Genomic DNA, 16,033 nt, shown 5'->3' with positions numbered 1-16,033 from the left:
TGGCTATTTTAAATAAATTACCCACAAGATTTTTCCTTAGAGAATAGGTTTTTCTGTCTAGAATGCTTGAAATTATTTGGTTTTTAATGAGATTGTTTTCTATTAGGATGATATCTATACATCATTCCATTTTCTATGAAGTTGTAACTTAAGCAAAATATGGTCGTGAAAGATTTTTCTATTCTAGAATAGATTTGCTTGGACCAGTACCTGATGAGCTTCTTATGTGGATCAACATGACCAGAATTTGAAGTAATTTGACTTAGATACCACCTCCGGTAAGGATGTTAAAATGAAATTTAGATAGTTCTTCAAATGGTAAACTAGATCCCTCTGGCATTGTTAGGGTTCCAAGAGAACATTAAGGAAATTTTCTATATGTCTTCTTTTATTCAGCAAGTATAAAAAAATCAAATGTGATTGAGATTTTGGCAATTAGAAAAGTATATACTCGATAGAAATTTGATAAAAATTAAATTATAAAGTCTAATTCATATAATATCATTACATGGATGAAGAATCACAATATCATGGCATCATGATAATATCATAATGTCATGATGCTTGTAAGGTAAATTTAATAATGTTTGAAATTTTTATAATATGTTTTTTATTGTAAACTTTACTTATATTTTTTACTTATATTAAATGAAGAATTATATCATAGATCATTTAACAACATAAAAAGATCTAGTTACTTGGTTTTGGTTTGTTTTTTAATTTCAATGTTTGGTTTTTGTTATATCTTTGTGTGGTTAATAGGATATTGGATATTGTTTTATTTATTACTATTTAGTTTGTAAAGTACCTTTTTCTTTCTTTCTCTCTGTATAGCCATTTTCTTACTGGCTATGAGAGATCTTAATGAAGTTATATCATCTTTTATCCAAAAAAATGACAACCAGCCACACTGCATCTACAGTCAGAATCCATTGAACATAGTTTTGCAATAATCTGCTGGCCTTTTCTCCTTTACATGCTATGACTTGAGGCGTTTGTTAAGATGTTGAGAGGAACAGTAACGCGTACGTACGGAAACTTTTGAATCGTGGGACTAGCTCGTGAAGACCAACCAGCAAAATAGAGCATACTAAAGTGTCAGTTTCTTACTCATGAGAGAGGATTTAATTCTGCATCCAGTGAAAAATACACAGATTCGCCCTTCCAAGTTTCAACTGAATTCTCAAGTATTACAACATGAATTACACTACCTAAGTTGGGGTCTTGGTATGAATCTCTGTCATAGAGCTGCGAGGCACATATTTTGCTCCTTCTCGTCAGCTATCTTTTCCCTAGTAACTAATGCTGTCCAACATCCGCAGGCAGTATGGCTGCCTGAAAACTGTTTCTCTTGATTCCAATGAACTCATTAGAAGAAGCCAAAAAAAGTGGCAACAGCAAAAACAAGAAACAGCACTCCACCCAAGTAGCCAACCTGATTTGAAGGCAGAGTGAATTGCGTAGAATACAGAATATCAATAGCAATATTTTATGATAACCTATAAATGCATGGTTGCGGCTCTTACCAGCTTTTCTGAAATGTAGTTTGCAAGAAAGGCTCCTCCTAGAATCGCAATGGATGTTGCAACCAGGTGTCCAGCAATGGCTCCTGTTGCCACGCCCCATGGAGACTGCAGAAAGGGCAAAGGGGAGAAGCAATACTGTGATTGATTCTCAATTGTGAAGAGACTACATCATATGATCAACAGTTCATGAAATTGCATCTGCGCAGCTCCAAGAGCAATTGTTGCAAGCATCGAGCGATCTCCCCATTCCTAGAACCATTTAGGATATGGTGAAATTGGGCACTTTGGTTCATAAAATAACACCTTTTAACATTCTGTCTCACAGTGAAGTTGCCAGCTATTACAAGGAATAACTGTGCACGAATATGAAAATCTGCAACTGTATCCAATTGTTTATACTACAATTTTAATGACAATTTCAAGGTGCAGAGGTGAAGTCTTGAGCTTAAAACTACAAGAGAACATACTGGAGCTTTGGGACCCAAGAATTCAAGCAAAAACCGCACAGAGGACCATGTCAAAATCCCCCCTATCAAGGGCCCTTTAAGTGAGACCATATGGGGAAAAAATTTCTTACCGCTAAACTAAAAAAAAGAAAGATGGAAGTATGGATGCTTACCGCAAAGAATACAAGGCTGAATGACTTCCACACAATCTCAAATGGATTTGTGAGCAGTTTTGAGACCTGTAGACGTTAAGAAAGTATCTGCTGCCATGAATTTTTAGGAAACACCCAAAGAAACAAATTCCAACACAAAACAAAGTCTCCTAAAATCATCAGACAAGTATACGCCATTCATTTTCCTTTTGCAACTCACTCAGAAAGAATGAACTGAATACAGTCCCCGAAAGCTCAGGCTTCCAGGTTACAAGATTACCTTCACAAGCTTCTCAGCTTCCGAGTATTCATCAAGTTCCAGACTGCTTTTGTCGCCAGTCTTAACATCATTTGTTGGAAGATCCCATGCATCTTTTATTGATTTTAGCCCGAAGAACATGAGAAGTGTTACTGCTGCATATTCTCCAATTGGCAGGGCTGTTCACAAGCTAACAAGATAAGAGATGTTTCTATTTCACTAAAGTCATTAATAAAGAACACAAGCAAGTCAGTTAGTTGACAGTTACCAAGACTACAGCTTACTTGTTTGGAACTGAGCAGGTACTGAATGAAAGATTCTTCCAATTACAACTGACAAGATTGTCATAAGTGAAAGAGCACCCATTGACCCCAGAAGAACCTGGTAAATGATTCGAGGCATTGAAAGAAAAATTTAGCAAAAAAAGTAAGCGTTAATTGATATGAGATCATCATATCTAGATAATATAATACACATCTGCAATAAACAACCACCAATCTTAACTTAATGATGGTTGCTAAGTGCTTCAGATTCATCGTTTCATGTTGAAATTGTATAGAAATACACTCAATTTTATGGTGTTTATTCATAGCAAAACCAAGGCAACAGATAAACAACAAGATTCTGATCGCCAATCCAAAAGATACTGAAAGATAACTAGATTGAATAAAAAAACCATAATGTGATTGTTTCGGATATGTTTAGGATTGATCTATTTCATTGCTTTTAATCAGTCCCTTTGCACCCTGCCTCACAAAAACACATCCATGAGAAGCTTTCTGGTGACAACAGTGATGTACTAGTTCAAATCTATAATAAATGAGTTCTGGAGTCACCTTTCTGCAATTCAAGGAGGGGTGAACACTAGTGTTTTCTGATTAGAAATGAATGGCAATGACAATCAGTTCCACTTATTACTATCTCATTTGTCTTCTTTTTTTGGGAGTAAGTTCACAACTTCTCAGGGTTTTCAGATTTTCTTGCACACCTACGGAATAAAACTGTCATATTTATGACCTCCTTTAAGAAAATTGAATCAGAACAAACATTGAAAACATGACATAATCAATAAGTTTACTAACTCAACAGTAAGCAATGCTGAAGTAAGAATAGGGTGAATGCTTGTGAGAAACATACCAGTCCTTTCTCATATTGCATGGCCAAGAGTGCAGCAATAAAAAATGTCTGTTAATACAAGAGAAAGTTAATTTCAGGCTCCAGAAATTTGGAGGTACAAGTAAGATAGAATGTGGTAACCATACTAAGTGATGACTATTGATCTTTCAACAATTTCATTCTGTTTGCAACTAATAGTTGACTGCAGCGAGCAAATGGGTTCACATGTAAGAAACAAAACCCTCAAATGCGTAAAACATATCCCAATCAGACTCAGCCCGAAGCTGTACTGCCTTTATTTTTCACACATTAGCTACATGAATCTTTCTCATCAGTTTGTGCTCCTCCCGATCACCATTCTGCTTATATTTGAATGATGCCCTCAATTAAATTAGAAAAAAAAAAGGTTCCCTTAGAATAAGATTTCCACCATTCATTTGTTATGTGTGAAGCCATAAAAAAAAAAAAAAAAACAACACTGAGAGCAAAGAAAGAACAAGTTACGAGCAAACATATTCACACTTCCTGTCAGTCTCTGGATATTTCTGTTGTACTCATTACTCAAGGAGACTAGAAGATCAAGTCCAATAAATCTATCTCACCAGCAGGAGCCAATGAGGTCATCATGAATAACAGTTATCAAGCCTGGCTGCTGGAATGCAGAAAATGCAAAGGGGCATGGAAGCTTGGAGTGCCACAAACATGAAAACGTGCAAGGTTAAACATCAATTATTTCAACAAAGGGTGAAGTATCCTCTTTTATTTTTGGGCAATCAGTTCCTTTTTTTTTTTTTGAGAATTCAAATGTAATTGTTGCCCAGATATGTTACACAATTTTAAAAGCAGCCACAGGCTGCCTCCCTGACTGCCAAAAAGCATCCAGCATGTACGCTTTATTTATCATTTGTTCAAGGTTGCCTGCAGTTGCAACCAAATTGCAGTTGGCTTTCCTTTGCCGTTAACTTTGGAAAACTGATATGATAAAAAATTATTTCCTCTATCTATAGTTTGGGAGGCTCCAAAAGTTTGGTTACTTTAACTTTGTGGTGAAAATCACAAAATAGCTGACTTATTCTCAAATGAATTATAAACAGTAGTAAGATGTTTTCCTCAAATGTTGGAAGAGCAGATAATGGAGGAAAAAGTCTTGAGATAGTAGTGGTTGTAATTTGGTCAGCAAAAATCATGTACAAGTGAGCAACTGAAGCCATCAGTATATTAAAAAAATAATGTAATTAATTTTCTTCCGTTGACAAGAAATTTGAGCAATTGGATTGTATGCTTTAGGTCAGCAATTGGATTGTATGCTTTAGGTCATACTTCATGTTTTCATTTCCCAGGGAAGTTGTTATACCCTCCTTGTTCTCTACATTTTTTTCTCTTGTATTTCTTCTCCTTACCTTTTCATTAAGCCAATGATTCATGAAAGAAAGAACCTTCTTTGACAAACTTCTGCTAAGAGCAAAAGGTTAGATGGATACATTGAAAAATGTCAAGCCGTCTACGCATTGCGTGCAGAACTTCGATAAAGGAGATAAGAACTGAACTGAATAAATCAAAGAACAGTATCATACAAAGTTTCAAGGACGTAGAAGTAGTTGGAAATTCAAGAAGAAAGTTATAACTGTAAACTGGTTACCTTGTCCCCGATTTCAGAAACAAATATTAATGTGAATGCAGCAGCTAATCCTGACTTTGCAATTGCTGCTAAAATTGATGAAGGTCCACCTCTCACAAAAGCAATAAGTGAAAATACCAAAGCACATCCAAGTAGCACGATAGCTATAGATAGAGGATAAGGAATTTTGCTGGGTGGTTTTATACTGCAAATACAAAACAAATATGAGTGATATCTGACTTAAACGTTGTCTATCCTAGGCCTCAGGCAATTTAGAGTTCAGGAGTACTGATTAGAGGTTTAAGATCATCAATGATACACAAATTTAGAAACAGTCTGTTCAATGTTGAGGGTTATTGGACGAAAAACAAGTTTGGGTTTGAAATCAAATGAATACTCAAAACAGCGAAGTAGTCTATCCCCGAAAAGATATAATTCCTTATTGGCGTCCACATCATGTAATTTTCATAAAGGATAATAGAGGAGGTGCAGAAATCTTTTTTCCATAATTCTGACAGTGAAAGGCTGCTTCTAGCTTCCAACGAGGGGGAAAGAGGGGTTGGAATCATACATAAATAAGATTTAGATAACTTCTTCAACTGAAAAAGGTTGCCAGCTCCACTTTCTGAAAGAGTAACTAAGTAATAAAAACACTCGAGGATTTTTCTTCCAATTATGCATACAAATGTTGCTAAATATGAAATTGCACACCATACATGACTATTTGAAGCTTGCAGTGCCGTAGAACTTGATGCATCAAAGAGAGTGCATCATAAAGGCTTAAACAACACAAATGTTTACCACATTGTAGTTTTATAAGAATCAGTATTTCATATCACTTACATTTCAGGTAAGTTGTCACCAGGTGGACCCCCTCCGAAACTTTTCTTGTTGTCCTGTTCCTCCTCACCTTCATAGCCCCCAGATTCTATAGTAACATTGGATGCTTGTGCTCTAAATGTGTCGAATCTGTTCAACTTTGAGATCTCTCTGCATCTTACTATTAACGAACATGTCACCCACTAATTGAACACCACGACCACTGACAGTAGACATGATGTAAATACATGGAACATAAATATATTTACTAGAGGCATCTTATTATTAAATCTATGTACTCCCCTTTTCTTTTTGTCTTCGTTAAGCATCAACAAATATAAAACTCTATTTGCTAGATGCATGTCATTTTTTAGTAGTACAAATATCAACAAAGAAAGTCTATCCATGAACCACTTTAGAACCCAAAGTGATGACACTCAATAGCCTCCATAATTATACCTGAATTTTATTTCAGCCCGGCTGCAGAAGTTGGAGAGTCTTACTTGATAGCACAACATGCACAGGAGACGAAACATTGCAGCACATTCATGTTATGATAGGGTTTAATAAAGAATTAAGGATCACATCAGGCCAAGTTACTAGGTATACCTCCGTGCTCAGGCCCTCTCTAGTCTCCATAATGCTTGATGAAGATGGAAAGAAAAGGGGAGTAAATAGATTTAAGCCACTAAATTGTTGGGCTCATAATGAATTTCCAGCAGATATCCTAGTTCAATATATTTAAAAATACATCCCTAAACAATACCCAATCAGTACAGCTACCCTGCATGGTAACTACTCTCCAAAGACAAACCATCCAAATGCCACGCAGTAGTTAAGTGTTGTTCGTTTTTTCTATTTCATCATTTTAGCATCCAAAATTTATTGGTTTTCCATTCACCCAAAACCCATTTATTTTATCTGGAAAGCTAGAATACAACGAACACTCGTCTAACTAACTAAACAGCATAAATAGTAAAAGAAATCACATCTATGATTCCGTAAAAGACATCCACCATCCAATCAATCAGCCACGGAAATTGAAGGTTTATAGAGCATGGTGTATATCTGAACTTTAACCAAGAAGAAATCCTACTAGAATCCTAGGAATGATTTTCAAACATTGATTGTAAAAGCGATTACTGCTGATGTTGTGCTAGAACGAGCACCATATTCTGACAACACAAAAATGCCCCCCGCTATATTTGGACTCATTGCATTTTTTTTTCATCCATTCACTTGAACAAAACCGTCAAATCATGATCGATGGCAATTGCAACTCCACACCCTTTATGCTCCACCATATATACTTCCACCTTTTAATCCCAGCAAGAAGAAAAAAACAAACAACAATAACAACAACAGAATAAACCAGTATCCTCAAAATAATCTCAAATTCTCCACCTCATCCTAACAAAAACTTGACTCGATCTAAGCTAATTTTTGTTTCTTAACCCAGATAAGCTCAACTAAAATTTCACTCTGACGTAGGTCTCCCACCTATACTAACTTAACCATTTAGCACAACAAGCAGCCGAAATTCAACATACAGATGAAAAGAAAATGAAATACCAGTCGAGTAAGTAGCTTTATCATTTCCTCTGGACAAAGAATAATTTTTTTTTAACACGAGAAAATCAAAGTGAACAGAAAAAAAAGAACTTACATGAAGATGAAATGGAATTTCTAGAAATCCCAGCAAAACATGGAACCAAAGGCAGTGATGGAGGCTTTGCGCTGCTGCTGCTGCTACTTGTAGTTAGTGGTGTTTTTGGAAGAGTCAGCCCCTTCATCTTTTACGCCTTTCTCTTCGAAAAAATATTTCACAGATTCATTTCAGCTCCTATAGTCTTGAACGAATGAACTACTCCCTGCTTCTTGAATGAAGACTGGTTGATTTACAAATGGGAAACCACTTCTTTTCCTTCTATCGGTGTTATCAGTGTGGTTTGCTTATTTCGTTCTCTCTGTGGAGTTGCTGCTGGCTGCCACGTGTACAATAAGATAAAACGCTACTGTTATCAGGAACGACGACGTTCGATATCCGAGCTTTTTCTCCCCTGACCCTTCTCATTGTTGAGGAGTTTAAATGTCATGGGCCTTCTTGTCCAGTCTTTTCTAGTTCTTGCTCATTTGAGGAAGGCCCATTCTCTAATTTAATTTTGATTAATTTTAATTTGTATAAAATATGTTGACTGGAATGAATTTAAACTGTGGACGGTTAGATCAAGTACAATGTGATTTTTTTCCTCCTGTTCGTATATGAATTAGGATCAAAATATTTTAAAAAAATAATCTTAAAAGCTCACTTTTTACATTAAAGTGGTAGTGTTTTAAAAAAAAATTATTTTGATTGATTTGATATAATACTCGAACTCAAAAATTTTGCCATTGGTTAGTTTAGTTGAAATAATTTAAAAAATGAATTTGAATACTGGATGACGAAGATAGAAAAGTTTTATGATTATTAAAATATTTTTACTTAAAATCTATTTCTTTTAATTGTATTTTTTAAGTGGGTTTTAATAAGTAATTAATAATATATATTATTAATTAATTTCTAAGCACGAAAAAGCATAGATCAAGACCATGTAACTAGGTTTTAACTATGAGAATGTTTGGTGTTTCTGAAAAATTTAATTGTTTTATTAAAAATTATTTTATTTTATAATTTTAAATTATTTTGATGCATTGATTTTAAAAATAATAAAATATTATTTTAATATAAAAAATAGTTTAAAAAACAATTACGACTCTACTTTTAAATATCCTATACCATATTTTGTCACCTCGGAAAAATTAGAGTCCGCTAGGATACACGTGAGTAACACGTGAATTGTATAATGTTCTCTTCAATTATTTTAACACAGGGATCCGATGGGGGGAGAGGAAGACAGGTGAAGGATCCAAAGGATAACATCAAGAGTCAGGAGACTCAGTCAATAACCTATAGTTGAGAAATTCAATCAATTCTTTTCGATAACATTTACTGTTCTAGAACAACGACATGAGATTTTTGTATTGATTGTGAATTAAAATGCTTTTTATTTAAAAATATATTAAAAATAATATTTTTTATTTTTTAAAATCAACACATCAAAACAATCTAAAAATAAATAAAAAATTTAAAATTTAAAATTCAAAAAAACATGAATTCAACCACATTTCCAAAACAAACTAAGAAAAGGAATAAAAACTCATTTGGCTGTAGAGATAGAGATAAGGATATGGAATAAATATATTTTCCTGAATAGTTTTTGCAATTAATTTCTATATTAAAAAACAAACATGTATTATTTATTTTGACTTGTAGCATTGTATGGTGTCGTTATAATGTGAAGGAGGAGGATGAATTTAGGAAAATGGTGCCTGGGCCTCGACAATTATAGATCTCTAGCCTTGTGTGTGGTGTCCAGGTCCATTTGGCTGCATGCTAGTAGTTATGAAGGTAGGCCGAAGTGGACCTACCATCTTCATTTCTGGTTGTTTTTTCAGCATCAATCTATTGCCTTCTTGCAGGATGGTCTTGGTTTCGAGGCACGGAAGTTAACGAGATTAGTCTCGGTGACAGTGATTAGTAAAGCTTGCCTAATTCCTTGATTTTTCAGATTTAGATTTTACGCCCAGCATTCAAAGATATTTGTTATTTTTCTCTATATTATTAAAAATGCTGGAAAAGAGATTTAATATCGAGCTATGCACAAGATATTTATTTTCTTTAGATTAAAGAACCATAGTTAACAAACATGTGTCATTTGGTGGCAAGGCTTTCTCTTAATGAAATCATAATCATTGACGGCCTCTTTCAGTGCTAGTTGTTGACTGTATATAGAGAAATTATTGGACAAGCCTAGTTCGACATCTAAGATCATGACCAACTAGTAAAATTATTACAAATAATCGTGTTTATCTAGATTATCAATTTAATAGATTGTTTATTAAGATATGAATCTTTTCACGTTTCATAGCACAATCATGGTTATGAAATAAAATAATTAATAGCATGTTAATCGTCTAGACGATGTAAACAAATCCAATGAAATGTTAGACTTTAATTAATTCGGTCTATAGTTTTATATAATTGAATTGGATTCATCTAATAATTTCTAATATCAAACCAGAAACATTATATTTAATTATAAAATTTATTTTTTATAAAACTTATCAAACCATCATAGTTTAAAAAATCATGTTAGTTGGAAATTTAATTTTAAATTTATATAATCTTTAATATATTACTCAAAGTAAAAGCTATTTGAGATTTAAATTTGTATAAATTTGTATTTTTTTATATTTAATTTTATTAGATAAAATAAAAATAAAAGTGCTGAGATTAAAAATTTATCATCATATCATTTAATTAATAAAATTTTAATACCAAGTAAAATTAAAAAAAATAGATATTTAAAATCTAAAACACTAATAACTTGATAAAATATAAAACATAATTTATATTATCCTCTTAATAATTCTGCACCAGCTGATGGTCTAGGTTCGTAGAACACCAAACCTAGCCATGCAAGTTCATTAGACTGAAGCCACAAGTAGCTTTAATAATCTCAATTTTCTTTTTCTAAACACACACACCAAAAAAAAAAAAAAAGAGGCAAAGGCAATTCATTGAATCTTTTTGGTATCGCTTTACAATAATTCTCATCAATAGCACGTGACTCTCACGTTCATGAAAGAAGAAGACAGCGCACCCGGCACCCCCTACTACTCCCTTACCCACCAGCCATCATCCCAGAGGGGTAACGTGCAGTTGGTGGTGGACCCCCTTATGCACATGCAGAAGGGTCCCCAGAAAATAAATCAATCAAAGGGCACAAAGTTGGACCAATTACACTTAATCTGAAATACTTTTTTTTTTTAATATTTCTACACTATTTTATAATTAGATGATTCAACTACGGGTACCTAGTTAAAATACCGGTGATTGGTGCAGCTCTCACAAGATCATCGCCACCACGTGCGGTGTCAGGGAGGTCAAAAGCTTGGGGGATTTCCCCCCGTCTCTACGTGTCAGTATGTTATTTGTCTGGTGACGTGGGTGGTGGACCTTATTGGGAGGGATGCAGTTCACGCATTTTGTTGACCGTTCCGTTTTAGGGCTGCCCGTTGCGTAAGCGGCCCGCCCCTTCTTTTTCTTCTACTACCACTGGATACCTATCGTATCCATATATCTCCTCGTAGCGTATCTTTTATTGCCATAACGCCCCCCCGCTCTACCTTATTTGCGCTTATGACCGCGTTGAAATTCGAACATGGAAAGCATTAAAATTCTGGAAAATGCAGGGAGGATGGTGGTAATAATGTTGTCATGCTGGAATAAGGGAGATTATAGTACTTTCCAACTTTATCATCGTGATGACAACAAATGGACTATGAACTGTTCACTTGTGTGCTTGGTCCTTTATTTTGACTATTAATGGACATTAAAATAATTGCATATTTTATTTATTTATTTTATTAATGGACATTATATATATATATATATATATAGACATGGACTAATTCTATTAATATATTTTTCTTAAGAAATTAACCATGACTGTTTCCTCGGTGAAAGTGTTTGCAGAGGAATTTTTGCATGTCGATTCCCTCTTATTATTTTTTAAACAAACCGTGCATATTCAAAAATGACACCATCGAAATAAATTCATTTTTTTACTGTTTTTTTAAAAAAATTCAGATGCTAAATGACAATACAAGGAGAAAATTTATTTATCAACCAAACTAAACATACAAAAATAGTTAATTTACAACTAAGCATAGAGAGAATATAAATTGTAAGGGACATTAGATCATGGTTGACATTATTTTTGTTTTCCTTTACAGAAAATATAATGATTATTGAATTTAAATATACCTTGAATAGATAGTTTCCCTTTTTTACATCATATAAAGTTTATCTACGTAAGAAATAAAAATCTGTAAATCAAAACATAAATTCACTGCACTGAGAATACGTTCCCAAGAACACTTTGAAAGTCTAAAGATTAGAATCTTTCTCAATTACTATTCATGTAAAAAGAAAACCCAGGAAAATCCAAAAGATCATGCTAATCACCAATCATGATGTTTGATTTAGTGTCATCAAGTAGAAATTAGCTCAATCACACCTACTAATCCACGAGACAAAAAGAGGAGCATGCCGTTTCATGCAAAGTAGGGGGCTGGAGTGCTCTTTTTTAAAGGGTCCGTTGAAGAAAACGGGCGTGGAGAATTCATTTATCATCACCCATGAATGAACACTATTACATGGGATACTTGCCCTGCCCACTAGACGTTATAAAATCAACTAAATTTAAATTAATAATGGAAATAGTAAATACCAAAAAAATCCAGACCCCCTCGTTCCCACTAAAAAAAGAAAGAAAAAAAAAAAGAGGAAAAACCCTCGAGTCCATCGTGAGGTAATATAGCCGAAAGAAAAAGGTGAAATGTTCTCTCTCACCTTCAAAACAACAAAACCTCTCTCTCTCTAGAAAATAAACCAACAAATAAACAACCCTTGTGGGTTTCTTCTCCTTCTTCAAAGAAATGGAGTCTCTAGACACGGCTGCTGGTTTCATGGTTGATGACCTTTTAGACTTCGGTTTTGATATAGGAGAGGAAGATGATGACGAAGAACACCAGAGCAACAACAAAAAACCCAGAAAGGGACTTCCTTCCCTTAACCCCAATGCCCTTGCCTCAACTTCTTTCAACGTTTTGGAACATGCTTTGTTACCTGTAAGTTTCTTATCTGGGTGTTCCTTTTATGGGTTTTTAAGACCGGAAGTCGCTGCCTTTGGTGGTATTTGCCCTCTTTTAGGCCTGACTCGGTTTGGCTCTGTTTTTTTTTGCCTTTTTGTGCCTGACGCGGCCTGGTTTAGAGTCTGTTATTCGCTGACTCGGCGACTCTGTCCGGGTTTAGTGGCTGAGTTTAACTGACTCGGCATGATGGTGACTCAGCTGAGTCAAATTGGATGGCCTTGAATAACGGTACAAATTGAATTTTTAATTTTTTCAAAGGACAATTTTGACCACAGGGTCACAACCCCTCCGAAGAGGACGGCGGTTTCAAGGGGGTTGTCTTGGACATTTAATACAAAGAACGTGTAGTCTTTATCGTCGTGAGCTGTCTTTCACAAGGGTGTAGGTGGACCCCATAAATTGTCCTTGTTACTTTCGGGATTTCGTTTCATGCTCATGTTAAAAAGACAATACTGCCCCCGACATCCTTTAAATTACTCTACCATGTCCAAACATTGTTCTGAGTTCTCGATTGTTGACCCTCGAGTTAACTCAGACTCATTGAGAAAAAAATTGAAGGTTTTGACTTTTTAGTTGCTGATCAATTGTTCCTTTTTTTGTTATCTCAGGAATTTGCAGAGGAAGAACTGGAATGGTTATCAAATAAAGATGCTTTCCCAGCAGTGGAAACCTGCTTCGGCATTGTCTCCGAGGAGCCAGACAGCATTCCCAAGCACCACAGCCCAGTCTCCGTTCTTGAAAACAGTACCACTAGCAGCACTAGCATCAGTGGGAATAGCAGTAATAGTAGCATTATTATGAGTTACTGTAGCCTTCGCGTGCCTGTCAAGGCTCGCAGCAAGCGTCGCCACAGGCGCCCTCGAGAAATCCGAGAGCAAGAGCGCTGGTGGAGTCGGGAAAATTCTACAAGGAGAAAACCAGCTGTGTCTGTAGCAAAAATGGGGAGAAAATGTCAGCATTGTGGTGTTGAAAAGACCCCTCAATGGCGGGCAGGTCCAGATGGGCCTAAAACGTTGTGTAATGCTTGCGGGGTGCGATACAAGTCTGGTAGGTTGGTGCCTGAGTATCGGCCTGCGAATAGCCCGACATTCTCCAGCAAATTGCACTCGAATTCACATCGGAAGGTTTTGGAGATGAGGAGGCAGAAGCAGATGACGGGGTCACTTGTTGTGAAGCCAATGGATAAAGGGTAGGGTGGTGGTTATTAGTACCTTTTTTTTTTTTCCCTTTTCTTCTTCTTTTTTGGAGTCATTTTACTACTAGCATAGTTAGGGAGTAGGGGATTTGATGTAATGGGATAGGTGATTAGTGATGATGCTTTGTTTTGAAGGAAATTTACTAGGGGAATTTTGACTTTTAGTGTGCTTGGTTGTGTTTTAGAAATAGAAGGCAAGGTAGTGCTATATTTGGTTTCTCTCGTATCTTAATTCTTTGTTCCATTGCTTGGATAGGAGATGATGAGACTTGGGGTTAATTCGGTGTGCTGGGTGGGTTTTGGTTATAATTTTTGGTTGAGGTTGTGCTTGATCACTTTGAACTAACTAATTTCTGATGGACGAGGGCAATTTTATGAGCTGTTACACAATCCAAATTGGCTGCTTAGAGAAAACCCTCCATGAATAAACACAGACGAGTGTATTGTAAGTTTTGTTTGTCCGCATGGCAAATTTTGCTGTCTTGTTCTTCCTTGTGAAATTCTTCTTCAGATGATGTTTTTAATTGTTTCCTTAACTTAGATCGCTTCATGTATTCAAATGTTCAGTTAAATAGAACTGTGAAACAAGTAGTAGCTCCACAGATTGTGCTTTTCAGGTGGTTGGAGATCCCTGAATCTATCATAGTTTCAGATGTCAGTTGAGGAGAAGCAATAACAGATCCCTGCTTTAGTTCGTGTTCTTATCTCCTTCGTGGGGTTTTATATTATGATTTCTAAGTTATGGAAAGCATTCTATGCGTTGTGAGCTCATTGCTGGTCTGATAAAAAGCCGCTGCTTTGGAGTTTTTGTTTGCAAGTAAATGGCTCTGATGGCCATTCAAGGCTGGAAATGTTAGGCATCAGTCTATTTAAAGACTTGGACACATCATACAAGAGGGCTTAACCGCAGGATACAAGAACTTTGCAGGCTGACGGATGCCTTTTTACCCTTTGTTAAGATTGCATATAAACTGGGTTGGGATATACTTCCAACGTGACAAGGATGAATAATTGAATGAGACTTAGATTTAGTGTTAAAACGAAAAAAAAATGAAAACAACTCTAATCTTGTTTTTCCTCCCTGATTAAGATGATTCAAATCTATATATATAGTATATTTGATATGGCATGTGCAATGCCAGATGATGGTCCGTGGTCTATTTTGAGAGCAGAAACAAGGGTGATCCGGGCCAACCTTTGACAAGTGATGAAGGCAATTGTTCAATCAAATCTGCCATTCCTGTTTGATTAACAATTTGTGAAAGATGAGGGCAACTTGGAATGTTATAAAAATCACCGATTCAATGATTTTAGCAAGGCAATAATTCAAATCGGCATGTTCACATGGGTTTGATTGGTTTAAGACGTTTGCGGTAGTTATGGCATTGAGTACATCAATTTTGTCGCTGAAAATATATTGGATTTAGAATACTAAGCGAACAAATTATTCTCAAAGGTGACTAATTAAGTGTCAATGTTTAATTAATGAACTTGACTTAAGCACTAATCTTCCTTAATTTATGTCGTCATGTGTGGTAAGGGAGGGACTGCACCTATAATTTAAAGAGGGGACAATGAACCTTTGGCATGTAGGTGGATTGACGATGCCACATGGGGGGGTACTGTATGAATGCGCTGGTTTTGGCCAGTGATCGTGAGAAAGGACTAAAATAATTGGTGCTAAAAGGTTTAACACAATGATTGATGATGGACACTAGCTGGCCACTGCAGAAAACCGCAGAGGTAAAGAAACTTTTGTCGAAAACTCTATTTGAAATACAAAACACAAGAGCAAGGTTTTGAGGACACAATCAATTACTTGGAAATTAGAATCTATCTATCTATAACAATTCTAAAATTATGGAACCAAAACCAATCCAAGACACCGAGGATTCCCAGCCAAACCATTCCGAAGAGGTTGGATCGAGTTTGATAAAGATAGACTCGTCCCTAAAACTCCACTCATCAGACTGATGAAGACAATTGCGTTTGGTTTAACAATCAGTTCATCCCTGTATATTACAGGGTATCTTGTTAGCACCTTGCTCTTCAGATATCAGTTTCATTGACAAATTCACAGTGAGAGCTAAGGTGTCAGAGGGAATTCAACAGGACCTTTCTCCGGTAACCAGTACGAAGGGGA

General features: G+C 35.6%; 2 protein-coding genes across 2 annotated transcripts; one reads left to right on the top strand and one right to left on the bottom strand.

Annotated features, from left to right (window-relative positions):
* Positions 1 to 1,081: 1,081 nt before the first annotated feature.
* LOC105122985 (GDT1-like protein 2, chloroplastic) lies at positions 1,082 to 7,907 on the bottom strand. Its single transcript, XM_011022406.1, has 10 exons — positions 7,603 to 7,907; positions 5,961 to 6,117; positions 5,139 to 5,322; positions 3,521 to 3,568; positions 2,668 to 2,764; positions 2,405 to 2,562; positions 2,146 to 2,211; positions 1,725 to 1,775; positions 1,527 to 1,631; positions 1,082 to 1,435 (listed from the first exon to the last, which is right to left on the bottom strand). Exons 1-10 carry the CDS (start codon positions 7,727 to 7,729, stop codon positions 1,370 to 1,372), a joined length of 1,059 nt encoding a protein of 352 aa, XP_011020708.1. The 5' UTR covers positions 7,730 to 7,907; the 3' UTR covers positions 1,082 to 1,369.
* A 4,392-nt stretch (positions 7,908 to 12,299) lies between these two features.
* On the top strand, positions 12,300 to 14,286 carry LOC105122983 (GATA transcription factor 1). The gene is made up of 2 exons (XM_011022405.1): positions 12,300 to 12,671; positions 13,304 to 14,286. The coding sequence occupies exons 1-2, from the start codon at positions 12,480 to 12,482 to the stop codon at positions 13,886 to 13,888; spliced, it is 777 nt and encodes a 258-aa protein (XP_011020707.1). The 5' UTR covers positions 12,300 to 12,479; the 3' UTR covers positions 13,889 to 14,286.
* Positions 14,287 to 16,033: the final 1,747 nt, after the last annotated feature.

This window comes from Populus euphratica, unplaced genomic scaffold (genome assembly GCF_000495115.2).
Source record: "Populus euphratica unplaced genomic scaffold, PopEup_1.0 scaffold8.1, whole genome shotgun sequence".
Lineage (NCBI taxonomy): Eukaryota > Viridiplantae > Streptophyta > Magnoliopsida > Malpighiales > Salicaceae > Populus > Populus euphratica.
This window is presented reverse-complemented; position numbering and strand designations above follow the sequence as displayed.